The sequence below is a fragment of the Symphodus melops genome (genome assembly GCF_947650265.1).
Source record: "Symphodus melops genome assembly, chromosome: 6".
NCBI classification, from domain to species: domain Eukaryota; kingdom Metazoa; phylum Chordata; class Actinopteri; order Labriformes; family Labridae; genus Symphodus; species Symphodus melops.
Genome location: NC_136696.1, coordinates 27,725,760 through 27,750,077, shown reverse-complemented (window position 1 = coordinate 27,750,077; position 24,318 = coordinate 27,725,760). Strand labels below are relative to the sequence as shown.

Here is a 24,318-nt window from a genome sequence, read left to right as displayed (position 1 = left end):
TACATCTAAAGAAATATATACATGAATGTTTGTTTTCAGGAATAGGTTTAAATAAAGGTCAAAGCTGGTTTTTTCTAAGCTGCAGGTGTTTCAGGCCGGGTTCGGGTTGCTGCGTGTTGATGAGGCGGGTTCGGTGAAGACGGTCTGACAGATCTGATAACACATGCGGTTCTCTGCTTCGTATGCCGCCAGACACAAATCCATCCACGGACGCCGCTCACCTGAGGACACAAACACACCTGAGGCTGTGAAGGATGGGATGAGGGGGCGGGGCTAAACCCCTGGACTGCTCGCCAGCCAATCCCAGGGCGGCTGATATATACAGACAGACGACCAGTCACACTCTATTAAGGCAGCTCTGTCATATTTTCCCTTCTCTCTTTCCTGGAGGTCACGTTGTTACCTTCACTGTGTGTCGAGCTCCAGGTTTGGGGTTGCCATAGCAACTAACTGACGAGGCTCTATCCTTCTTGTGTGTGTGTTGAACTTAACACTCCTCTGTGTTTTCTTTTTACAGATGAATATATTTAAAATACTTACCCGTGGCGCCCCCCGCTGGACAGAGGAAGCTCATCGTTTGACGGATGCTGTTCTGAGCCTCCTGATTGGCCGAGGCGTCTTCTGCTGCCACGCCGAAGAACTCCTCCTGAATGTGGAAACAAAGCGCTGACATCATCTCTGCTCGTCTTTAAGATGTCAGAGAGCTCGCACGGGACAGACGAAGACTAAAATGAACGGCGAGGGCCCGAAGGGGTCCAAGCGCTGATTCTGACCCGTTAAACTGGAGCAGCTTCTGGACGGCGTCTTTACGCCACCTCTAATGTCACGTGACCCAGAAGCGACCATATTTGGACCAACGTTGTTAAATGTCTCTTTTAAAGACTTTTCTGTTTTTTTTTTTTCTGCAGCTGGTCGAGTCGCCCCCTGCTGGCACTCAGAGGTAAAGCACGTTCAAGCACTTTCACATTCGCCTCTTTTTTTTTTTTTTTTTCTTTAATACTGATTAATTTGATGCATGCTGAGCTTTGGATTCTGATGGCGATGAGAAAACTCACAGCGTCTCTCCACAGGAAGACGTCCAGCGTGTCCGTCGAGTCCTGCAGCTCGAGCTTCATCAGCAGGACGAACTGCAGCAGCTGCACGCCGAGAGCTGCAGAACACAGACGGTGACGTGTGGTGAGTTTATTCATCAAATATAAATAAATGTAAAACAATTAAAAAAAAGAGAAAATGAGTTTTTGTGGAACTTGAAGAAGTAGTCCTGCGTGAAATGTGTAAAAACTGATCGACATCTCATCAGTTTCTCACGGATTGGCGGAGCAGCGCTGCGTGTGTGTTTAGATGTCAGAGTGTGTGTGTGTGTGTGTGTGTGTGTGTGATCCCCGGTTGTTTTCTCTGCTCGCCACGCTTCCAGAACGCCTCAACACAAAGATGTAAATTGGTCGACACGGTTGATGTGAGGTCGTGGCGGAGGAGCTTCGTTACGTCTCACCTTCTGCTACGACCTTCTCGTCGATCGCCGCGGCACACGGTTCCCTCACTGCGACCTCAGAGCACCGCTGACACCTGAAAAACACACACACACACACACACACACACACACACAGAGGAAACGTTGATCCTCGGCTCACAGATCAGAGAGGAAGCTCACTGATTGGTCCTTTAAAAAGTCATCTGTACCCGTAGTATCTCTTCCTGCCTCTGAACAGGAACGGTGCCGACAGGTCGAGCAAAGCCATCTGACCTCCCGATGACATCACAGGGACGATATTCTGAAAGCTGGACGCCAGGCAGCTCGTTTCCTCCAGAGTTGAACCTGCAACCCCAGAACGTCTCTTACTCTCTGATTTCAGATTAAACTTTTTTATTTTTTTTATTGTGGAGGCGACCTCACCCCCGAGGAAGATGAGCTCCGTAGATTTGCCCTCAGATACGAGCTGGGTGGACAGGTGAACAGCCAGGCTTCGATTCGGGGAATCCCCGGGGGCATCGACCCGCCCTGAGAGCGCCCACGACGGGGGGTTCAAAGGTCCAGAGTTCCTGCACGCCTCAGAAAAGAGACCTGCGACCACTTCAAGGTCCGGGACCTCCTGCCTGAAATCCCCGCACGGGGTCAGAGAGAGAGAGCAGACGTGAAGAGTCCACACTGACTGAGACAGAGAGCGAGCCACATCCTGAAGTTTAGAACTTAAACAGCCTACATGCTTCTGCACTTGCTGCAGTAGAGTTTCAGAGCCTGGTGGAGTCTGAGCGGCTCGTACGACCTCAGCTGGACTCTGACGTGTTGGACCGGACCCGCTGCAGACCGCTTCAGCTGGGACAAGGTCACGGGCTGCAGGTCATGACCGCAGGTTCTCTCTGTGAGCAGAAGATTTCAACGAGACATTAAGGAGGAGGAACCGGCGTGAAAGCAAAACAAACTGCTTTTAGGCCCCGCCCCCTGACTCAGAGACACGTTCAGACTGCAGAGACGGGACAAGATGAGATGTTGATGTCGCACGTTCTTGCTTTAGAGGGGAAAATTAAAATGCTCTCCTTCAAGAAACACAAAGACGGGACGGATGTCGAGCTGCCGACAAAAAGGAAACAAACAGAAGAGGACATTTTCTCACCTGTGCTGCTCTCCGCTGTGACGGGATCTAGATCACAAAAAGAGATGGAAGTCAGTCATGCATCTCATTGCATTGATTGTGCACTGCGTCCTTTTTTTTTTTTTTTCTTTCTTTAAAAGCCATTATCAGGGTAAAGTAGAAAAAGCACGGAGGAACACTCAGACGATGGTTTTATACGTCCGTCTGTTTGAAAGGAAACCTTCAGGTCACAGCTCAAGTTTGCACTTCTTGTTGCAGCCCTGCAGAAGTTTGGGCTTTCAGACAGTCTTCAGCTTTAATGCATCCATCGCGTCCTGAAGAGAGGCTCTTTCTGCGCAGGACGGATGTTCTTTTTTTTTACGCTATCATAATTTATTCTGGTGTTTTTACACATGCAAAAAAAAAATAATGTACGTAGCATCGACATAAAGACTGCTGCTTCGTCTGCTCGGGTGTTTTCCATCACGCCTCGCCTCCACGAACACACTGACACAGTTTTATCCATATCCATCCAGAGGTCAACACTAAAATGACCCCGTCTGGTTCCTTCTCAGAGAGTAAACTAAAGAGAAAGTTAAGATCCACTCGTACCCGGAGACTCGGGTGGCGTGCCCCAGATCTCCATCATCTCAGAGCCACTCAGCTCCTCGTCCTCCTGGATCGCTGCTATCGCTCTGCGGATACACAAAGACATACGCTGCACAGATTCATACAAGTCAATCCAGTGGAAGTCATTATCTGCTCTGATTGAATTGTTTGCATTCACAAGCTGAAAAGGATGCTTCAACTCGGATTTTATGGGACGTTTTCCTCCAGTGTTTCCTCTGAAGCAGCTGCTCCAATCGTGTAAACTCTTAAATAAATCCTGTGCAGCTGCTGCACAAACCCGCCGGCAAACACGCCGTGTACACGTGTGCCTCTGTGGTCGGTCCCGGTCCAAATACGCAGCCCTGCACTGACCTCTTCAGCTCCTGCACGTCAGGGCTGTCCTCTGGGAGGACCCGGACCCCCCTGCCGAACGCCGTCCCTCCGTGCAGGTGAAAGGCCATGTTATCCACCTCCACCGCCTGGCTGCTCGGGAGGCCGGGGACCTTACTGGGTCCTAGCATCGCTCGGAGGTTGTAGATCCTCAGGAAGTCTCCAGGCTGAGGAGACAAACCAGACGTTATTTTTAAACGATTCTCTATTGGCTGTTTTTGGGGGGCTTGATTAGACAGACAGGACAGAAGTCAGAGAGAGAGAGAGAGAGAGAGAGAGAGAGAGAGAGAGAGAGAGAGAGAGAGAGAGAGAGAGAGAGAGAGAGAGAGAGAGAGAGAGAGAGAGAGAGAGAGAGAGAGAGAGAGAGAGAGAGAGAGAGAGAGGGGAGAGGGAGAGGGAGAGAGAGAGAGAGAGAGAGAGAGAGAGAGAGAGAGAGAGAGAGAGAGAGAGAGAGAGAGAGAGAGAGAGAGAGAGAGAGAGAGAGAGAGAGAGAGAGAGAGAGAGAGAGCGGGGAATAACATGAGGGAAAAGGTCGGATTCGAACCCGGGTTGCTTACTTGGAGGACGACATGGGACCTTTATAAGAACTTCACAGGACAAAGACACAGCAGAATTATCCAGGAGTAAAAACATGGCTGGTCCACAGTCAGTGGTTCAGGTGTCAGCTAGCTGGGCCGCTAACAAGCTATCACAACAGAACTACAAACATCTGATTTCTAAGCGAGAAGCTCTGAGAGTATAAAGCAGCAAAAGGTCGAGACATCCAAACACATTCGTTTAAGACTACATTTCCCATAATGCACGTGGATAACTTCTTTTTGATTAGATGTTACCAACGTGCAGAAGAGCTGTTATCAAAGTATCGTCTGGAGACGGCAAACAATTAAACCCGAAACAAAAACAAAACAAACAAATAAGATAAACGCTTCATCAGCACAGACGGAAAAAATGGCGTCAAACAACAAATGTTGTTTGAGCTGAAGAGAAAGTCAGGAACGGGGAAAAGTGTTGCTCTTATTAGCAGCTGTTGGATCTGTGGTGTAAATAGAGATCCATGAAAAATAAAAAAGAGAGGATGTCAGCCAGCAGAGGGCGATGTTGCTCTAAACATCCAGTCAGCGTGCTGACAGGGGATTCTGCTCAGAGGACTTTGGCTTTCCCAGCTCGTCGTCACGACAGACCAGCACACATCCTCCCTCCCTCGCCCTCGACTGTTTGGCCTTTTTTAGGTCACTGCCGGACGACCCCGATACAACGCCCATACATGACCTTTAATTGTATCACAGCAGGAGAGCGACCCGCGGAGAGGATCCTCGATAAGCTGTGGCTTCCTTTAAATCAATTTTTTCCCCTCAGCACAGCGAGAGAAGAAGGAGTCTGTGTCAGGGTGGATTAGCTGCTGCTCTCCTGAGGACTCCTCGCCTCTGAAGCTCCACATGAGGAGCTCAGAGATGAACTGGGAGGACTGGAGAGCTGCAAACACTCGTGTGTGAGTGCGTGCAGGACGCTCCGTTAATCTCATTAAAGGACGTTCCTTTGAAAACTCGGGAGCAGGGGAAGCGTTTGTGAAAAATCCTGATCAGCTGCTACGACCCAAAAAAAAAATCATATCTGAGCTGCTTTAAGTGGCGGCGTAAATGCTTCCCACACTTTTCAGTAAGGGTGTCCCGATACGATATCGGATATCGGGCCGATATCAGCCAGGAAACAAATATCGGATTTTATCAAACTGCGTCTAAAATCTCAGATATAAACAGAAACAATCGAACAGACTTTAAAAGTATAATTTGTGTTTGTTGGATTTATTTTATTTATTTTTCAAGGTCCTGTAATTTATTTTATTTAATTGTAGATGATAAGTCATAAAAGTATACGTTTGTTTCCTTGCTCATATCGGTAACGCATCAGAAGTCAAGCTAGCGTTAGCGTCTCCTCCAGCAGCGAGGAGCCTTAAAAGAATCCACGTCGTTTGTGAGCTGATTCAGAGTGAATGAGCAGACGGTTAGTCAGAGTGTTTCTTCTCCCAGAACACCCGGCTCAAAACACAAAACGCCGGGGCGGGCAAAGTGAGCTTGGGGGTGGGGGGATCGAGGTGGCGTAAAGTGGCGTTGATTGATGCAGAGGTCCTCCACTTTAACGCCCTGCGTCAGGGTTCTCTCTGTGGTGCGACGTCAGGAAAGCTACAGGAACCATCAGACATGAATGGATGCAAATCTGCAGCTCGTCTTAGTCACCACCGTTTAAAGAGCTGAAGAGTGAGAACAGTCTGTTTGTTTATAGAGGACATACGCTCGCTGTATAATCTCATACATATTTATTTTCTCCCAGTCCGTCCATGAAGACCTTTTTGGTTTTCTTCTTCAGCCGTGCCACCTCTCCTCCTTGCTTCCTTTCCTGCTGTATCTCACTCTTTCCTTTCCTTCTCACCACCTTTCGTCAGTCTTCTAAAATTCTTCCGTCTTTCACGATTCCTCCCTTCTTCTTTCTTCCTACTTCCTTCCTTCCTTCTTCCACCATTTATCCTTCCACTCTTTTTTTTGTTCCCTCCTCCTCCTCTTAAAATGTCTTCCTTCCTTTTATAGTTCCATTTTCAATCTTTCCTTCTCCTCTTTTAACCGTCCTCTAGTTTCATCCCTCTCCTTCTTTTTTTTCTTCTTCTACCAAGCGGTGTGGTTTAGTTCAGTCCGGCTCGCTTCACGTCCGTTTGCCATTTACCAAACGTACTTCAGGAGAGAAAACAAAGAGATCAAATCCTCACAGTGACTGCCCGTCGCTGAGCACTCATAAAACATCTCCATTCTGGGAGAACGCTGAGCTCTTATTAAAATGGATTTAAAGGCAGACTGAGCGACGTCGTCCGTATAGATGAAGCAGACATCCAGGATATCGCTGAGTCATGACTGTCTGTGATGCTTTCTGATTGGACGCCACGGCCGGCTGGAAGAAGAACTTCAAATACTCGCTGCTTATTTGAACATCATGCGAGTGTTTTTAGATTTACATGAAGCTACGAAGGATAAGGATAAACTTTACTGTTCTCCAAAATGGGGGAAATTCTGGAACATAAGTTCCTCTCAGGATTCGAACTTGCAACCTTCAGATTACCTAAACAGCAGTTTCACCAGCTGAGCTGCAGAGCTGGCGACTCGCCTTGAGACAAACTAGCTTACTGAATAGCTCTAACATTAGCATGCTTTCGTTTGTTTTGGATTTATGAATCTACTGGAAGTCGCACGCTCGTTCTTTAATCCTGTCAGGAGGCTCGATGATAAAACAGAAGATCTTATTCTCCAACCTTTGCTTTGCTAAAGTGACTGCTTCTTCTCTCTGCAGCTCTTTCTAAGAGCGTTAGCAAACACGGTATTTGCCTGTGAATCATTATTAAGATCCGATGAATCCCTCTGTGCCAGGAAGCAAACAATACCAACAAACACACAGCATTTTTTTTTTTGTTTGTTTGCACAATCCCAGACTCCGTCCCGGGTTTACGTCGTCTCCAGAGAGCCGAGTGTTTAGCAGAACGAGACAGAAGAAACAACAGTAAGAACTCCAGAGTCTGGCTGTGTTTTCTTAGAGCTACACCAGAATCTTAGCACAGCCGGGGGTTTGGAAACAGGCGTCGAGAGAACTTGCGAGGGTGACTAATGCTGCGAAAAAAAAAAAAAAAAAAACCTCAGCAAGGACAGAAGGCAGGGCAAATTTAGGCGCTGCCATGTGGCGTCAGCTCGGCCGACTTTCCCCGTCTGCACATGCACATTAATATCACTGCAGCGGGCGGCCAGGTGTGATTATAATGAGGACGTTTAAGTGTGCTGCACAAGAGCCAACTTTAGATCCTGACTCACCTGATCAAAGTACAGCCAGAAACCTACTGAGACGCAGTTCTTAGAAAAGTCAAACTTTCAGTTTGGCATTTGTACCTTTTTTTTATTTTGTGCCTGGAGTTATGTGGATGCATGTTGGAGGAGGATTTCATCACCACCTGTCTGCTGAGTAAGACGAGACAGGCAAGGATAAAAAATAAAAAAAAAGTCTTATTAGACGTTGACGGCTCTAACCAGTGTTTGGGAGCCATCTTAAAGGTCGTCGTTATCAAAAAAAAATTAAAAAAAATCCCGCTGACAAAAATGTTAATTAATGCAGAAAAAGGAAGTTGAAGGTCTTAATCTGGCTGTGAGTGTTTGATCAGTCAGAGTTGAAGCAGAAGACCACACGTAGTATAAATGGCACATCATCACTGTCAGCGTGTGCACAGAGGGGCGTTCAGAGACCGTAGGACGCCCTGGTTTCTCAGCACTGACAGAAAAAGCGTCCCTGCAGCTTCCCCTGCAAAACAGACGAGGCAGAGGAACCGAGCGGAGCGGCCCGTGGCGGCTTCTCCAAGTACTTGATCTGTCTGAAAAACTGAACACTCCACCGGCCGCCCACTGCCCGACAGCCAAGACGCGGCCGCCGCTGCTGCCGCTGTCTCGTGGCATTAGTGCTGCTCGGCTGTGCGCTGAAAAAGGGATTCCTTAAAATTCAAAGGATCGCTTCGAGGCCTCCGCTGCGTCTCGTCAAGCCGAAGCTCCACACGGCGGCCAAAAAAGAAAAAAAGAAAAAAGTTGCGGCCTCACTGTGAAGAAGAAACTGTTCATTTCACACTGGTTTCTTTATGGAGCAGCAGGAGATGGGCTTTAAACGCCAGACAGATACAGCTTAACTCCAACAGCAGGGCTCTTTGTGCTGGAAAATCAACTCAAGGGGGGGGGACGTGACCGACTCCAGCAAACCTAATTTCAGCTTTAATAGCTCGACTCCACTCAGACATATAACACTCAAGGACTTCTGGTTGGAGTATTGGCTTATTATGTGCTAACACACACACAGCCGTGTCAGCAGATATGTCTGACAGTGAAAGGTCAGACAAGGTCGTTTGAAAGCTCACAGTCTCCTGGGTGATCGGTCTGAATAACCGAATCGGACAGATTTTCAAACCATCTCGACTCGATGGAGTCACCACATGACCTCGCTCATTAGCATCACGTAGCTAAATGGCTCATCGCCCCTGAGGCCTAATAAGCCTGATATTGTATTTTCTTAAAAGTGTGATAACGTGTTACGACAGTGGCGAGAGAGCTCCTTAATTCAGGCGAGAAAAACGCTGCTTTGAATACTTTTTTTTTTATTCCCCCCCACTTGAGAGGGCCGACAAGTTTGGTTTACAACCGCACGACATGCAAGGTTTAAAAACGATCAATGCAGAGGATGTTCACAGGAAGTGGCGTTTCTAGAGTCTGTTGTGGCCGAAGGTGAAAATCAATCGGGGGCCTTTCAGGTGACCTTCATCGACATCATCACAGATAATTCATCTTAATTGGTCTTAGTTTACTTTCAGTGACAAACTTATTTATGCACTGCTGAGCAGTCGGGTGGGGCCCCTCTTGGGGGGGATTCCGACTGTCGTTGCAAAATTTGCACATTTTATTTGAATCTTCTCGGCCTTCGTTAAAATGTCCGTTTGGTTTTGTAGAAGAACATTCATTTAGTTTTGCTGATGCTTATTGAGGCTCAGACATGATTGGTCCTTTCCATGGCAACGGTCGACTTTTTAGCGGCTAGCTCTGCTGTTTTTGGCACACATGTATAAAACAGTGTCATCGGCATACATTTGTATTTGTATCTCTTCTTAATATAAAGACTAAATAAAAGGGAGCCTAACACAGAGCCTTGAGGTTCACCCATCGTACACGTTTAAAATGTGTCTCTATCAGTCCGAGGGTCCGAGCAGTGGACGAGCATCGCCTCCGTTCACAGGAGACGACAACACGGACTACAGGAAAAAGTTCCTGTTCTTGTTGGAAGTTTTTCAAGTTAATTATTGACCTTGGAGGCCTTCAAAGTTTAAACTTCCAACATGGAGAAAAAGCCCTTAAAAGTGCCCAGGAAAAAAAAAAAAGTAAATATTTGAACATCTCCAGTTCCTTGAGAAGTGGGTTAACTCCATCTGTGGATGGAGATCAATGACTGCTATTCCTGCTAGGTTCAAGAGAGGACTTCAAAGCTCCCCATCACCGCGCGCTCTGTTCCGTCCTGCACTCTCAAACTCTGAAACCTCGACGAATAAATCAGAGAAAACTTTTGTCCAAAGTTTGACCAACATTTAGTCGATACAGGCGATGTGCCGAGTGCTGTGAGTTACATAAAGAGGTCAGAGGGTAACAGCACACCTGGGATTATTACGAGGCCATACTTTATAAACTGCAGAGATTTTTTTTACCAATCTTCACACCTGCAAAATACTGGAGAACTTCTTTAGCAATTAAAGTCGGGGTGAAGCCTGGAAGTCATGCAGGGTGACTCTTTACCCTCCGAGTGATCACCTGGCAGCCCCGCCCACAAACAAAGAGGATGTTACCATCACAGGTGATACTGATCCCGTGCAAATAAAGCAGATTTCCTTTATTGATCCCACCAGGAGAAATGACTCAGTTCACACTCTTCAGCTCCCAGCTGTTGGCCTTCCCCCGGGGAGTTGAACCTGCACACTTCCTGTTCCTAACTCAAGACGGAGCTACTGCCTGTTAAGTGAACACTATTAACACCAGATTAGGGATTAGATGAGTTTTAATATGTCTCTAATCCACACATTACTATTGAGATGACCTGGAGGCAGCCTCGAGCGGACCCTGCAGGATTCAGCACTGACTGCATTATTCGACCTCCAAAGGAGTGAGCATGACCTTAAGAAACACACTAATATTCCTCTGTTCTTGTGAGCAGAGTTTGACAGTTTCACCCACACTGAAACATGAAATAGTTTCCCGACATACTTCCAGAAGAGCCAAAAGAACAGACTGTTAGACAATCTGACAAGGACGATGCTGGAAACTAAAAAAAAAAAAAGACACCTCCTCTGACGAAGCTTTACACCCACTCACATGCACAGAGAGAGAAATCTGACCGAGGCTGTGTAATCTTAAAGGAGTGATGCGTACTTGAGACGGGGGTGGGGGGGGGTCTTCCACTGAGACGAGCTCTGTGTAATGAAGCGATCTGAACCTTCGCTTGTTTCACTGACGCTCCGCTGACTCCTCGAGCGCCAGGAGAAACAGCGATTCTTCCGCGGCCGGTGGTTTCTGGAGGAGATTTGAGCCCGCAGGCCCGACACGAAGAAGTCTCATCTTCCTCAGAGCTGTGTTCACCAAACAGGAAACAGTGTGGGAGGGAAGAGCGAGCTGCATCAGCGAGCACCCGCTCCCCCCCCCTCCACCCATACAAAAAAACAAAAAACCCAACATCCAGTGACATGGAAATGTGCACTCAGTCGACCATGAGTGCTAAAGATAAGATAATGAGCGGAAACAGTTGGAGCTGAGCACAACAATCAATGGCTCAAACTTCCTCCACAACATGCCAGGATGCAGCCATTAAAAAAAACAACAACAAGCAGCCTGGAAACACAGAAAAAAGGAATTTACACATCCACGCTTCTCCGCTGAGCTTTCTCAAACATAACAACAACTCAGACTCATCCCAGTCTGTCTACAAACCCCCCAATGATGAGAAAAGTCCATCCTCTCCGTCTTCTGCCTGCTCCACTTTTCAGAAAATGTGTGCTCAAACAGGCCGTTTGGAGAGTTTCCCTTCATGACATCACAAAGGGCAGTAGCCCCTCCCCCCAGGTGGGTGACACTCCCACAGCTAGGTGTTTGTTCTGCCCTCTGAGTCTGCCTTCTCACCGTAAACAATAGGACATGGAGCCAGAAAGCAGCGAGTACACCCGAGCCCTTCCAGAGAGGGGGCGTGGTCAGACACCGCTCATTTACATATTTAAAGGTACAGACACAGAAACAGCCTGTTCTGAGCAGGGCTGAAATAGAGGGGTTTATAGACATGATCAGACGCTCGGGCTATTCTTGTATTCTAGTAGTGATTTCCGTGTAGGACATTATCCAAAATCTATATTGAGATATGGATCATATGGAATAAACCTGCTGACCTGAGGTCTGTAGAAACTTTAAGCTCTTTTAAAAGCAGTTTTAAAATATTGTTTTTGTGTCGTTCCTTTGGCTGCTAGTTTATCTTTGACTGTTTTGTTTATTATTGTTTAATGAGTCTGAATTGTGTTTGTTTATCTTTGTCTTGTGTAAAGCACATTGGGTTTAAATTTGTATGAAAAGTGTGGGAAACACTCAGCCCTATCGGACACAGCTGACTCAGATTGATTTCTCACAGGAGGGACAGTGAAACATTAATCCACATTCAGACGGATGTAAATGTACCCGAGTTAGCAGAAAGGATATTTTTGATTGGCAGCGCCTTTCCCAGTCATAGAATTAAATATAAGCCCTTACAGATACAAAACTATTTCAGTCACAGGAGTTGATAAAGTCAAGAGTCAGTTTGGGTGGATTCATGACATGAGAGCTCTTATTTAAACTGCGTGAAAAGGAGGATAGTCATGTGACTTTTTAAAATGCAAGCATCATGACAGCCTCTTTATCTGCTGAACTTCCGATCAGACTTGTAGGTTCAGACATGGACGGAGTCCCCGAGAACTCCCCTGCTCAGTCACCAGGAACCCAGCGCAATATGTGGCCCCAAAAACACAATGTAATTATTCATCTCCTCTGCAGCTAGAAGCAGGAGTTGGAAAGGTGGGGAAGACGAGAACAAACAGAAAAGCCTGAGACGCAGACAGCAGATGCCGTTGGAGCGGCGGCTCGGAGGACTTGGCTCCGAGGCGAGTTTAAGGCGCCAGCAGAGAAACTGAAAGTCGGAGGATCATCAACATAGAAAGAGATGAATCCTGCGGGACACACGGATATCTGAACTAAACGTTTGACTAAATCCATTTTTCATTTTTAGTAACATTATCAGCACTCGACTAAACGTGTAATTATTGCCAGGCTTCAATAGGAAAACTATAAATGGATTCTAGTGACGTTGGCCTGCAGCCGAGCCCCGTTTAGTTTGTGTTGTTTCAACATTAGTGTTCAGTATCTGAGACGTAGAAACACGACACACAGAAAGGAACAAGAAGGTCGGGTTTAAGGACAGGTTCAGCAGGAGAACAAAATGAGTGTGGAGGTAAGCAGGTAGAGTAAACAGCTGCTCGCTAGATTCTGCTGAGACAGAGGGAGAGGGAGCTGCAGGAGGGGCGAGATAAATGGAGACATGAAAAATGGTCGAGTCAGGAGGAAGTGAATATAAGAGATGGGGAAAGTGAGGGAAGGAGACACTGTGAGTGTGCGACTCAATAAAAAGAACTCCTCCATCAGGACGAGTCTGGTTTTAAAGGAGCAAACGTGAAGATAACTGCAAAATGAAATGATCGAATCAGACTGTAAAGGAAGGGTTGGTCATTTTTAAAAAACTAGCATGACGACTTTTGAAAGTAGCATTCTCTCCGTGCTCCATCTTCACCGGCCCTCCCCTCTGTGCTCCCTGAATATTTATTTATTTTTTATTATCTGATCCATGTCGTCTGCTACTTGCCTTGAATTTGACTGGTTGTAGTTTTAACCCTGACCAACATGGTCACATGTCAGTGCAAACATCATCATCATCATTGCTAGCATGTTGACGTCAACATCCAACTACACTGCAACTTCATGATCAGATTAAAAAAAAACAAAAAAAAAAAACCTACCCTGAATTTTTCCTTTGCCTCACAGAAAAGTTCATGTCTGCTCATATAAGATCAAAAATTCAAGTCAGCTCCAATCAAATCATGTCACTTTCTGTTTGTACGGCCTCGAATCACTTTCCCCCGCTTTGACTCTGGGGGCTTGAAAAATCTGAGCTGGGTGTTTGTGCTTCAAAAACATAGAATGTGGTCCAATTATTTCCATTTTTGAAGCTGAAAGTTTTTGCAGTCGGTGTGTTTACGGGAAGTTTATACCTGCAGAGTTCTCTCTCTCTCTCTTTCTCTCTCTGCGTGCACTTGAGCTCCCAATGGGGATTTAATAGGCTCTGAATATAAGAGTGGGATGTGTGGGAAACACGTGACATGATAGTATTGCAATATAGCAATCACAGAATAACAGTAGTGTAGTGTTGTCAGCAACAGGATCCAAGTGTTATTTTATATGTTCAGTCGTGACCTGTCATAATGTGTGACACATCGAGCAGTTAAAAAGTTCAAATTAAATCGTATCATGAGGCACCCTTACAAAAATGGGGTGCAAAAAAAAAAATAAAATAAAATCTGTACTTCCACGACTATCCGCTTACCGCCGTCTCTGAAAAACTCTAAATTCATTCAAAAAATCTTTTTTAATTTTTTTTTTATTAAGAGCCTGGAACAAAAGAACTGTGCTGGTTTAATCTGATTAAAGATGGACGATTTGTGGGCGTGGCTGATAAGACATTCATTGAGCTGTTTGTCAGGAGGCTTCAGACCTTCAGCCTCCACCTGTTACTACGTTTACTCAAAGCAAGTCTGAGACAGTATTTTCATCTTTGGGCTTCAAAACTGCCCCTCAGTCACCAGTAGATGGCGTCATTGAAACTACGTCCATGTTTTCTACATCCTAAGATTCCCACCCTATTTTAAAAAACATAATGTGCAAAAGGACTTTTGAACTTTTCTCCTGATGGAACTTTTGTTGCGCTCAGTCTTTCTTTTCTTTCCCCCCTCTGTCTTAAACAAGTACCACTCAAATAAAATGTTTTACCAACTGCTTGTGTCTGTTTGGGTGGAAATCAATGACAGAGGAGGCGGCACACACTCACAGTCCGCAGCACTCGCTCTCTCCTCGCTCGCTCCTCTCCTCATCATAATGGGCTCCTTTCTCTCCTAATGGCCTCCCCTCTCACAGAGGCGCCTCAGTCGATTTCACACAATACCGCTGATGATTCACCAGTGGAGCCCGGTAATTGGAGGAAATACTCCCGCTCAAACACTCCTTTGGTGGACGCAATCTTGGCGTGCATCATGCCGAGTAACTGTTGAGGTGCATTGACTGACTCACTGGTGTTAAAGAAACCGTTTCACCCTCTTCACATTCAGAGGTCAGGTTGGGATGTGTGCAACAGTTTGGATGCTCCTGTCGGCCTTAAAGGAGGCGGCCATCTTTAATCTACTGAGTGAAGGAACAAAGGCACACCATACACAAAGCCAAAGTGAAATATTACTCCTTCAAATCCCAATCCACAACAGCCTCCAAAAGACCTAAAAGCCCTTCAAGAGTTTGGATCTTATTGAACCAGGATACTTGTAAGCGACGCACAAAGGAGCAAACACAAAGCCAAAAGCAAAGATGTGTGAACTCTAAAAGTGGACGATCTCAGACTGCTGACTTCTTCCATCTTGCTTCTAAGTTCCTTTTTCTTTCTTTTTGAATTAATTATCATCACACCAGCTAACGGAAGACTCCATCTCTCTTTTTTGTAGGAAAGGTTGTTTCCGGCATTACGTAAGGGGAACATCATCTGAAAACGTGCGGACGTGACGGGACGCCTGTCCACGCCAAGCAGCAACCTACGCAAAATGCGGAAGTGTAAAAAAAATCCTGCAGTCCGACGAGTTCACACCACAGCCCCCCCCCCCCAAAAAAGCTGTTTTTACAGCATCAATAAACATGTTTACATCCTGGTACCAAAACTGAAACAGCTGCTCGTAGTGGAGCCCCCTGCAGGAGCCGATGGGTAACACCTCTCAGGCTTCGTCCGTTGATATTTACAGTCTGAGCTGCACGCCTGTCGTGAGCATGAAGTGGGAATAAAGAAGGAGATTAAAGTCTGACTTGACTGTTTTGGAAATGGTCCATTAAACACAAAAAGATAAACGACCTCCTGCTTTGGTTTTCTGATATCTTGAACATTAAAATCTGGCTTGTTTTTAAAAGAAAATCCTCGCATCTGTCGTGTCGTAAAGGCCGACTTCTAAACTTTCATACAGCAAAAAGAAGACAAAGGCTGCTGTGGTGACGAGGCCGTGATCTACAAGCTTTTATGCAGTGACCTCCATATTACTCACTTATGTTTCATTCATCAGGGACGGAGTCTGGAGTGAAACCAGCCCCGGATCACGGCGTTCACGGGGGATGCTAATTTGCCACACCTGTCCCTGGGAGCGCTCGTAAACAAAACGGGAGAAGATGATTTAATTCAGACTCATAACGGCGCCTGTTGTTTAAAGCCGAGCGCTGATGAAGTGTGCTTACTGCGTTTAGATGCGGAGGAAAGAGAGATTCTGAGTAATGAAGCGGCGGCCGTTTTGATTGTGATGAGCTCTTTCACGCCTGCGGGGTCGAGTGCAGATGTGCGTCACACCAGGACAGAGCGGTGAGTGAGATGTTTTAACAGACCCGGGGACCGTGTAACAGCCGACGGCAACGGCGTTAATTAATACTAAAACGACCACGAGGAGATTTAACTTCACTTAAGTAGACAATTGGTAAATAAAGCGAACGTTAAAGAACGTTTCCAGACGTGATCTCGCTGATGAATTCTCCACAGGAAGAAGGCGCTCCCGCTGGCTGCACAGAATTAATTCAACACATGAAAGTCGGCTGTTACTCATAGATAGAAATGACCCCCCCCCCCCCCCCCCAATAAAGTTTCCCGTGTTTGAAAATCAAGGTTGCAATAAAAAGAATAGTTTCTCTTCCAGCACACTGAGACCAGAGTGTGCAGCTACCCAGAGGTGACTCAGACTCCTGCGTGTAAAGTGGACGGCAGAGCGTGGCGATGTGAGGCGGGAGGTCAGGCGACCACTATGATCAGTGATTCCTGCTGTGCGTTCACAGTTATTTGTGATTATTGCAGGGTGAAATGAGCTCCCCGCAGTTTTCCCTGCCGGCGCTCCGCGGTCGCTTCGGCCTACCAAACGCTCTGCACATAGTATTCATGTTTGAAGAGGACAAAGAGCTCAGAGAATCATCTAGAAAACGAGCGATAAAAGCGATCATAACTGTGATTCAGGAGCTGTTGGAAACAGTGAAGAAAGGGGGCGGGGCCTTATAAAGACGGTTATTTGTCAGCCCTTCTCCTGCCCCCTGCAGGTTAAAGAAACGCCGACGTCTTCAGATGAAAAAGCCCTTCAGGTGTGAGCGGACGTTAAATACGATTGTTAGACGTGACAGGTATCGAGACGCTTCATGCACGCTGTGAAACGTCCTGAAACGATGCGTTCAGGGGTTCGACAGTTTGTTATTCTGAGAAATGGGAGCGACAGCTGTGTGACTGAGTGGAGCCGTGTTTGTGGAGTCGACGTGTAATTCAATGTGACTTTGCGACCGACACGATGTAATTTATGACTCAGGAACCTGAATCAAGATGGATGTGCTGCCCTGATACAGTCTCTCACACACACACACACACACACACACACACACACACACACACACACACACACACACACACACACACACACACACACACACACACACACACACACACACACACACACACACACACACACACACACACACACACACACACACACACACACACACACACAGTCTGATTTCACAGCAGACTGACTTCTTAAAAGACGAGGGTGGATTCGTCCGGGGTTTCATCCAGTCTAACAAGCTGAATGAATTTAAACCCTGGGAGGACACGCTCCCTACTCTCGCACTACAGTTCACTCGAGTCGTCTTGGAGTCCTGTCAATCAAAGGTTACCAAATCAGGATTTCCTCTACAATCCATTTGGTGTTACGACCTGAAACGATAAGAAGAACAAAACCCCCTCAACCAGCAGCGACGCACGTTTTCTGCACGTTTTATGTCCTTGTGTCCTGGACTGTTTGTTTTGCTGAACAGAAGTTGGACTACATGGGAAGGGTGTTTGTTCAGCGTGTAGCTGTCGGTGCTGCAGTGAGATCTGACCTTCAGCTGCTTGGCGGACTCCACGTGGTTGTCGTAGATGAAGACGTTGGCGATGAAACTCTCTTTTTCCGGAGAGAAGGAGGACGGCCCCTCGGTGACGTTCGGCTCCACCGTCACCTCCAGCAGCGTGTAGGGACACTTGGTCCCGTCCCACACCTGAACACACACACACATACACACACGTAGTTCATCAGCAGAATCCTATATATCAGCATCATCATCATCCTCATCATCAGAAGCGTTCACAAAGAGCTGGGTCTTTAGCTTTTTCCTTAAAGGTGCAAAGGCACTCTGCAGGTCAAATAGTTCAATCTGCAGATCGAGTTTGGAAGTTGGTTCCAACCCCTCCACCCCCGGGGGGGCGACGGAGCCAGAACCAGAAGAGTCTAGTTAGAGACTAAAGACCCTGTTGTGAAGGTTGGATCAGACGCCTTCATTGGCAGAGTGTAGTGTCGACCTGGATGACAGGGTTTAGGTAAAGAGGAGGTTTATACTCGATGCAAGCTGTAGCCGTGTGCTCGTTAAGAGAGACTTAAGATCGTTCACGCTGATGCGTCTTGAAACATCTGCAGGGGATTGATTGTGCACGCAGGAAGAGCTGCAACAGTCAAAGTGTGATGACTGTACCAGGAGCTGTGCAGCACAGCGCTGACTCTCCATGCCGCTGTCACAGTCAGCAGGCAGGCGCAAAGATGCCACCGCAGGCACGACGGCCATCAAGAGCATCGGAAAAAAAAACCTTGACAGGCCCCTGAAAGCGATCTTTGAGGTTGGATCGGGACATCCCAAAAAATAAATAAACAAATGAGTAAATAAAAACTGACAAGAAAAAAAAAAAAGTTATAATATTCATCTTAAGGAGTTCAGACAACCCTTCACGCTTAAGCTTCCCAGTCGAGAGCAAAGAATGCTTCACAAACCTTTGTTGACATTGATCTCGAGTGCTTAAGGAGAGGTATTAAAATCTATTCTTGGTCTAATAAGCGTTTATGATGTGGAAACGATCCTCTCCTGGATGTGTGTGTGTGTGTGTGTGTGTGTGTGTGTGTGTATAACAGCAGGCAACACGCTCAGAGCAGCTTTAGAAATCAGTGAGAGGGAGGCTGGCGGCGGACCAGCAGTCGCTGCCAAATCCCGCTCACATTTATCTCCTCGATCAGCCTCGCTGGCAGCAGACCAGGCTCCACTTAAAACCTCGATTCTGTTCGGGAAAACTGAGGCGGCAGGTATAACAGCTCGAGAGCCGAGACGGGGAGAAAACATGACACCTCCTCCCACCGAGGCCACCCGACGTCACTCCGAGAGAGAGGGCCAACAGCTTCATTACATGCACGTACGCTAACAAGACTGCGAGTCACATTAACGAGGAATAAACAAGGGGACTATGGGTAATAAACACAAGGCAGCGAGGACAAATAGACGTAAGCTGACAGTAAACATCCTCAGGGGAAGCTTCGTGGTGACTGTGATGCTGCGGCGTGAACGCGTAGGGATTCTGAGTTGTTTATTAGCAGGAAACATCAAAGACCAAAAGGTTAACTTCTCCCTTTAGATCTGCACGTTATTAGCATGACTCTGGGATGTTGAATACATTTAAATGATATCCTGGAGTCTGAATTAAATAAAAAGAATAAAGAATGAATGCCTGTGGTTTTTCCCCGCAGGATTGAAAGAAAACATGAGCCAGAAAAGAAAGCAGAAGCACAGACTAACGAGGAGAGGTGAACCTGGATCTGATCACAGGAGAACTACAAGATCACAGGAGAACTACAAGATCACAGGAGAACTACAAGATCACAGAGAACTACACGATCACAGGAAGAACTACAAGATCACAGGGAGAACTACAAGATCACAGGAAGAACTACAAGATCACAAGAGAACTACAAGAACACAGGGGAATAAAGACAAATTGTTCAAACATGTTGCTTTGTCTTCCCGAGGATGATCTGTTGTTCATTTGGTGGCCTAGTTGACGTAATGTCGACAACTTGAAATGAAAATTACTTTGTTTTATTTTATAACATGCTTCTTGGAAATCCCAAAAGAATGAAATGTACCTTAGCAGAAAAGAACACATTGAGCTCCCCTCCATACCTGCAGGAGTGATCCAGATTGAAGCCCTGCTTCTTTTCCCTCTTGAAAGCATGCAGTGTTTGTGCCCTCTCTTCCTGCACTAAGACTCTTACCCTCAGCAGGATGCAGGTGCTGTCGATGGGAGCTTTGGCCAGCAGCTGGCAGGTGAAGTCGAAGTACTGCTTGGGCTCAACGGCAGACAAAGTGATGGAGGACAGCTGAGGGAGGAGACCCTGACCTGCAGCCCAGGACCTCAGCTCCTCCACCATCCGCCGGTCGTCCTGGTCGAAGTGGAAGGAGCGGTTGGACGTCCGAGGCTCCACGGGTCTGCCGACCACCCCGTCAAACGTCAAAGCAGAGAAGCCAAACGTCTTGACCAGCTCGATGCAGTTTCTGTAAGAATGAGGCTGCGTAGAGGAAGAAACAGACATCACTTTAAAATAAACTGCTTTATCTTTATTTAAATGTTTGCCGGTTTTTGAAAGTTCCAAAAGCCTAAAAAAAAATAAAAAATCAAGAAATTGAGATTTTAAACTGAGAAATGTTTACTAAAAGCAGCAGCCAGAAATCCCGACCTTGACTCCGTGCAAGCGGACGATGTCTCCGACTTGGAAGATGTTGGGGTGATCATCCAGCTTCTTGCAGAAGATTTTGCAGAGGATCTCCTTATTGGACTGATCGGTTATCTTCACGATGGAGCAGAAATCTGCAGAGAGAAACCATCCAAGGGTCAGAAACAACAACAACAAACAAACAAAAATGGCCGACTGACTTTCCTAAATTTCCTTGAGGGAGTCATCCCAAAAGGATCAATAAGGTTCAGTCTAAGTCTAACAAGAGACTAAACGAAGTGTGATAAAGATTGGCTGTGACGAAGAACGAAAAATTTGATTCTTAAGGGAAAATGTAATTTTTTCGAACATGCGACACACACATGCAGGTGTTAGGAAAACAGACACACATCTAAATGGACTGAGTATGTAAAACCTGTGAGATCAGAAGTCACTTGATTTATTTAGTTTTCGCTTGAATCAGAAACAGGAAGCTCCCCCCGGTTCTGTTTGACAAGTTATTTCACATTATTGTCAGTGAGCAATGTGGACAAAGACTCTCAGACTTTTCTGCACCCTTCTCTCTCAAGTCTCAGCGGAAAGGGAAAATAAAAATGGTCAAATAGTCATAAGAGGATTCAGGAGGTCAAGTACTGAAGGTTGTGTGCAATGTGAACTATCCTGTAAAAAGGAAAAACCCGGAACCAGCAGGATCCGATGGACGTGCACCGAGGGAGTGATGTCAGAGGGAGGGTTTGTGGTTTCGGTGCCTTGCTCAAAAGGCTCCTCTGGGAAGCCAGGAAGTTAACACCTGATCTGCATCAATTTCCCCTTAGATGGGCTAATTCAGGACTTGAACCAGCAACCCTCCAGGTCCTAACACAAGTCACACAGACACGCCCACAACATGCTTTTTAATTGACCTGCAATGAATTTATCGACACATTCATGGGAGCAAAGTGATAGCAGAGATTTAGCAGACTCCAAAGATGACGACAAACGTTATCTAACGTGTTTGTTAAATGTTAGTCAGTCTAAGAACACACACACAGACACACACACACCGTGTGCTGCACGACTGCAGGTCGGTGTTTATCATGCTATCACTGTTTCCTCTTTGCACACACGCCTGACTCCCCGCTCCTGGCGTCCAACACGTTCTTGTTCACACCAGCGTCACTAAACTCCCGGTGAAATGATGAAATATTGTCGCAGAGGTTCAGTGAATTGGATTAATTCAGCTTCAAATGCGATGTTGACGAGCAGTGAATTTAAAAAGCTGAGCCGCTCTTTCAAACTCTCAGACTTTCATTATTGCACCGTCTCCGACTCGTGAGGTGGAAACTCATCCTTCAATCCCGCTCTTCTCCACACCTTTCCGAGTGTGTTACGCAGATAATCGGAGACATTTGTACACCTCAACGAGCCTCAGCACTCACCCTACCTCTCTGTCTTTCTGCCCGTCAGCTCGTCTCAGCGTCAGAGGAGCCCGTGTGTGTTCACTCTCTGGATCCCCTTTAATACAACCATCTGTCTTTCTTACATTTTTAAACAGATATTCTTAAAGAAATGTTACACACATGCAGAGCGGCTGAACGGCTTAACGTCTCTGTCCGTGGTTCTGAAAAGACCGGAGTCTGTACCGCACTTCAGCTGAGGAGGATCAAGATTACACACTCCAACTTTAAAGTTTAGAATTTAAGCAGCTAAGTTTTTACAGACCTACAAACTGATACAGATTTTGCTTTGTTCCTTTTTTTCAGGGAACACGAGTTATTAATTTCTGCCAGGACCTAAAGACACTTTCAACCAACATCTGAAAAAGTGGATCAGAAGAAAATGACCAACCCGACTTTTAAGAAGAAGGACAGAAATAACATGGATATCAGAATCAGCCCTGATTTCAAGAGGCTGTGAAGACGACATACTCGTGACAGAGGAGGACTGAACCCACCTGTTCCACGGGACTTATAGGGCTGTTTGAAGAAGGTCACCACCCCGTACACGTTGACCGCCGGTCCAGCCTTCAGGTCGCCCAGGCGCACGTACGTGTGTTTTGCAGCCTTGGTTGTCCTGGAGACCTGAGGACAGAGACGGGCGAGTTTGAAAGAAGGCTCCAGCAGCGAGCTCCAGTTAGCATGTAGCTAGCCTACGCTATGTCCTTAATGTAGCATGAGGTATGTTTTCAGCTTTCACAGATTATCAGTGGCTTTGTTTGTTTAACTTCCTCTTCCTTCGTCCAGGTGTAAGTTCTGATGACTTAATATGATTCAAACACAGCGTCACAGCAGGAGTCTGATTGCTTTCTCTTACGCTCAATGGAGATTAATTATCTTGTACACCAAACATGACCCCATGTTTAGTGTCTGACCCTTGCTAATGCCAACGCTTACACATGACTTCATCAGTTTAATCACTCTGCTGTTTCACCTTCACCTTCTATCACTTTCTTAGAACTTTTCAGCATCTTCGCATGTGCATGTATTTTCCTGTCTGCACGTGCACATGTTAATTTGTATGCTTGTGTGTACATTGCACGTGCACGTTTGATCATGCACACGTTCAGTTTTCTGTAAATGATGCATTCTGCAGAATTTGTGAGTAACTGAGCAGAGTTAGATCCATGTGAGGTTCCTGATCATTTCACGTCCAATCATGGAGAAGTTTGGAGAATAATGTTTGTTCAGAAAGCTAAAAGAAATTCGATATAAATTCCAGAGAGTGGGCCAATCAGAAGAGAGTCAGCATATGGGGAGGGCGGAATTAACCGTTAACCGTTTCAGTCAGAGGCTGACGCCCCTTTTTTTTAGCTGCAAAGCTCTATACTCACAAAATGGAAGGTAAAATGTGGCAAATATTAGATCCCTTAAACGACACATTCTGCACTTCTCCATGTTCCTCTAACTCTAACATGTGTCTCTAGTCTGACCCAATGATGAGAAAAAGTCCATCCTCTTCGTCTTCTGCCTGCTCCACTTTTTAGAAAATGTGATTTTCCCTTCATGACATCACAAAGGGCAGTAGCCCCTCCCCCAGGTGGGTGACACTCCCACAGCTAGGTGTTTGTTCTGCCCTCTGAGTCTGCCTTCTCACCGTAAACAATAGGACATGGAGCCAGAAAGCAGCGAGTACACCCGAGCCCTTCCAGAGAGGGGGCGTGGTCAGACACAGCTCATTTACATATTTAAAGCTACAGACACAGAAACAGCCTGTTCTGAGCAGGGCTGAAATAGAGGGCTTTATAGACATGATCAAATACAGGATCAGAGTGGATTTACAACAACACACTTCACACACATGTTGAAGAGGAGCTCTGACACTGATTTCACCTGAAGGACAGGAGAATATGTGGCCTTTTATAGTAATTTGTCTTGTGTCCTTCTGCACTATCATAAAGGACTTTATTTCTGTAAAACCTTGATGAAGATGATATAAGAAAAGACTTGAGTGTTGCTGGCATACACGACGTGAAGCCTGATGTTGTAACAACACAGCTGTTTGACAAACAGTACATGCTAACACATTGGCGCGTGTTAATGAGGAGACCGTGGATCTCATCATCACCTCTGTATCAAACTGCAGACTGACGAAGGGCTGCTGATGTTCCAACTGATGTTTCAAGCTATAAATAACTGCTTCCCATCAGGTCGGGTTTTTTTAATGACAGCTTCTCCAGTCTTGGCGTTAAACTAAACTAAGCGACTGATTGTTTCTGTCTGGTGTTTGGCTGCTGTTTTAGATCTGTATTATTAGATGCAGTGGTGACTGTGACACAGACAGCAGCTGATATGAAACTCCCTGACAGATACAAGACCTCCACAATAAACTCAAGCTTCCTCTCCAGCTAACAAAGCCTCTGATTCTGACCTGAGCGGAGAGCGCTGAGCTCCTCTTGACGGCTGGCTGGGATCCGGGGTCAGGAGGAGTCAGCAGGCGGGACACCTGAAGGAGGACGAGAGAAGAGGAGACGTTACAGTCGTGTGGGTTCAGAAGAGAAAAGACAAAAGAAGACTCACAGCAGACATTTTCTTTTCTGACTTTGAGCGTCTTAAACATGTTTTTAAACATGAATTACTCAAATTCTCTCCCAGTAAAGTTTGTTCAAGTTTCGCGTCAGACACTCTGATCCCACTTTAAGTGTTAAAATGTACGTGGTGAGGTTCGGCAGGACGAGCTGAGCCTGCAGGTTAAATATCACAAGGTAAGAAGAGGGAACATGAAGGCGGACGAAGGTGTTGTTTTCATCGTCTCGCTCTGATGGTGACTTGGTGTGAGACGTTAGAAGAGGCGTCCTTTTCT

At 46.3% G+C, this 24,318-nt stretch overlaps 1 protein-coding gene across 1 annotated transcript in view; it reads right to left on the bottom strand.

The window, feature by feature from the left end:
- Positions 1–58: 58 nt before the first annotated feature.
- Positions 59–24,318, bottom strand: part of LOC306824896 (protection of telomeres protein 1-like) — a 41,652-nt gene continuing 17,392 nt past the window's right edge. The window contains exons 6-20 of the mRNA XM_079345304.1: positions 23,887–23,961; positions 21,974–22,100; positions 20,044–20,174; positions 19,582–19,875; positions 17,393–17,548; positions 3,552–3,736; positions 3,183–3,265; positions 2,613–2,639; positions 2,202–2,358; positions 1,895–2,094; positions 1,681–1,816; positions 1,493–1,566; positions 1,056–1,150; positions 541–646; positions 59–221 (exon numbers count right to left, since the gene is read on the bottom strand). Of these exons, the coding sequence (XP_079201430.1) occupies positions 91–221; positions 541–646; positions 1,056–1,150; positions 1,493–1,566; positions 1,681–1,816; positions 1,895–2,094; positions 2,202–2,358; positions 2,613–2,639; positions 3,183–3,265; positions 3,552–3,736; positions 17,393–17,548; positions 19,582–19,875; positions 20,044–20,174; positions 21,974–22,100; positions 23,887–23,961 (1,977 nt within the window). The 3' untranslated portion in view covers positions 59–90. The remainder of the gene's footprint in view (positions 222–540; positions 647–1,055; positions 1,151–1,492; positions 1,567–1,680; positions 1,817–1,894; positions 2,095–2,201; positions 2,359–2,612; positions 2,640–3,182; positions 3,266–3,551; positions 3,737–17,392; positions 17,549–19,581; positions 19,876–20,043; positions 20,175–21,973; positions 22,101–23,886; positions 23,962–24,318) is intronic.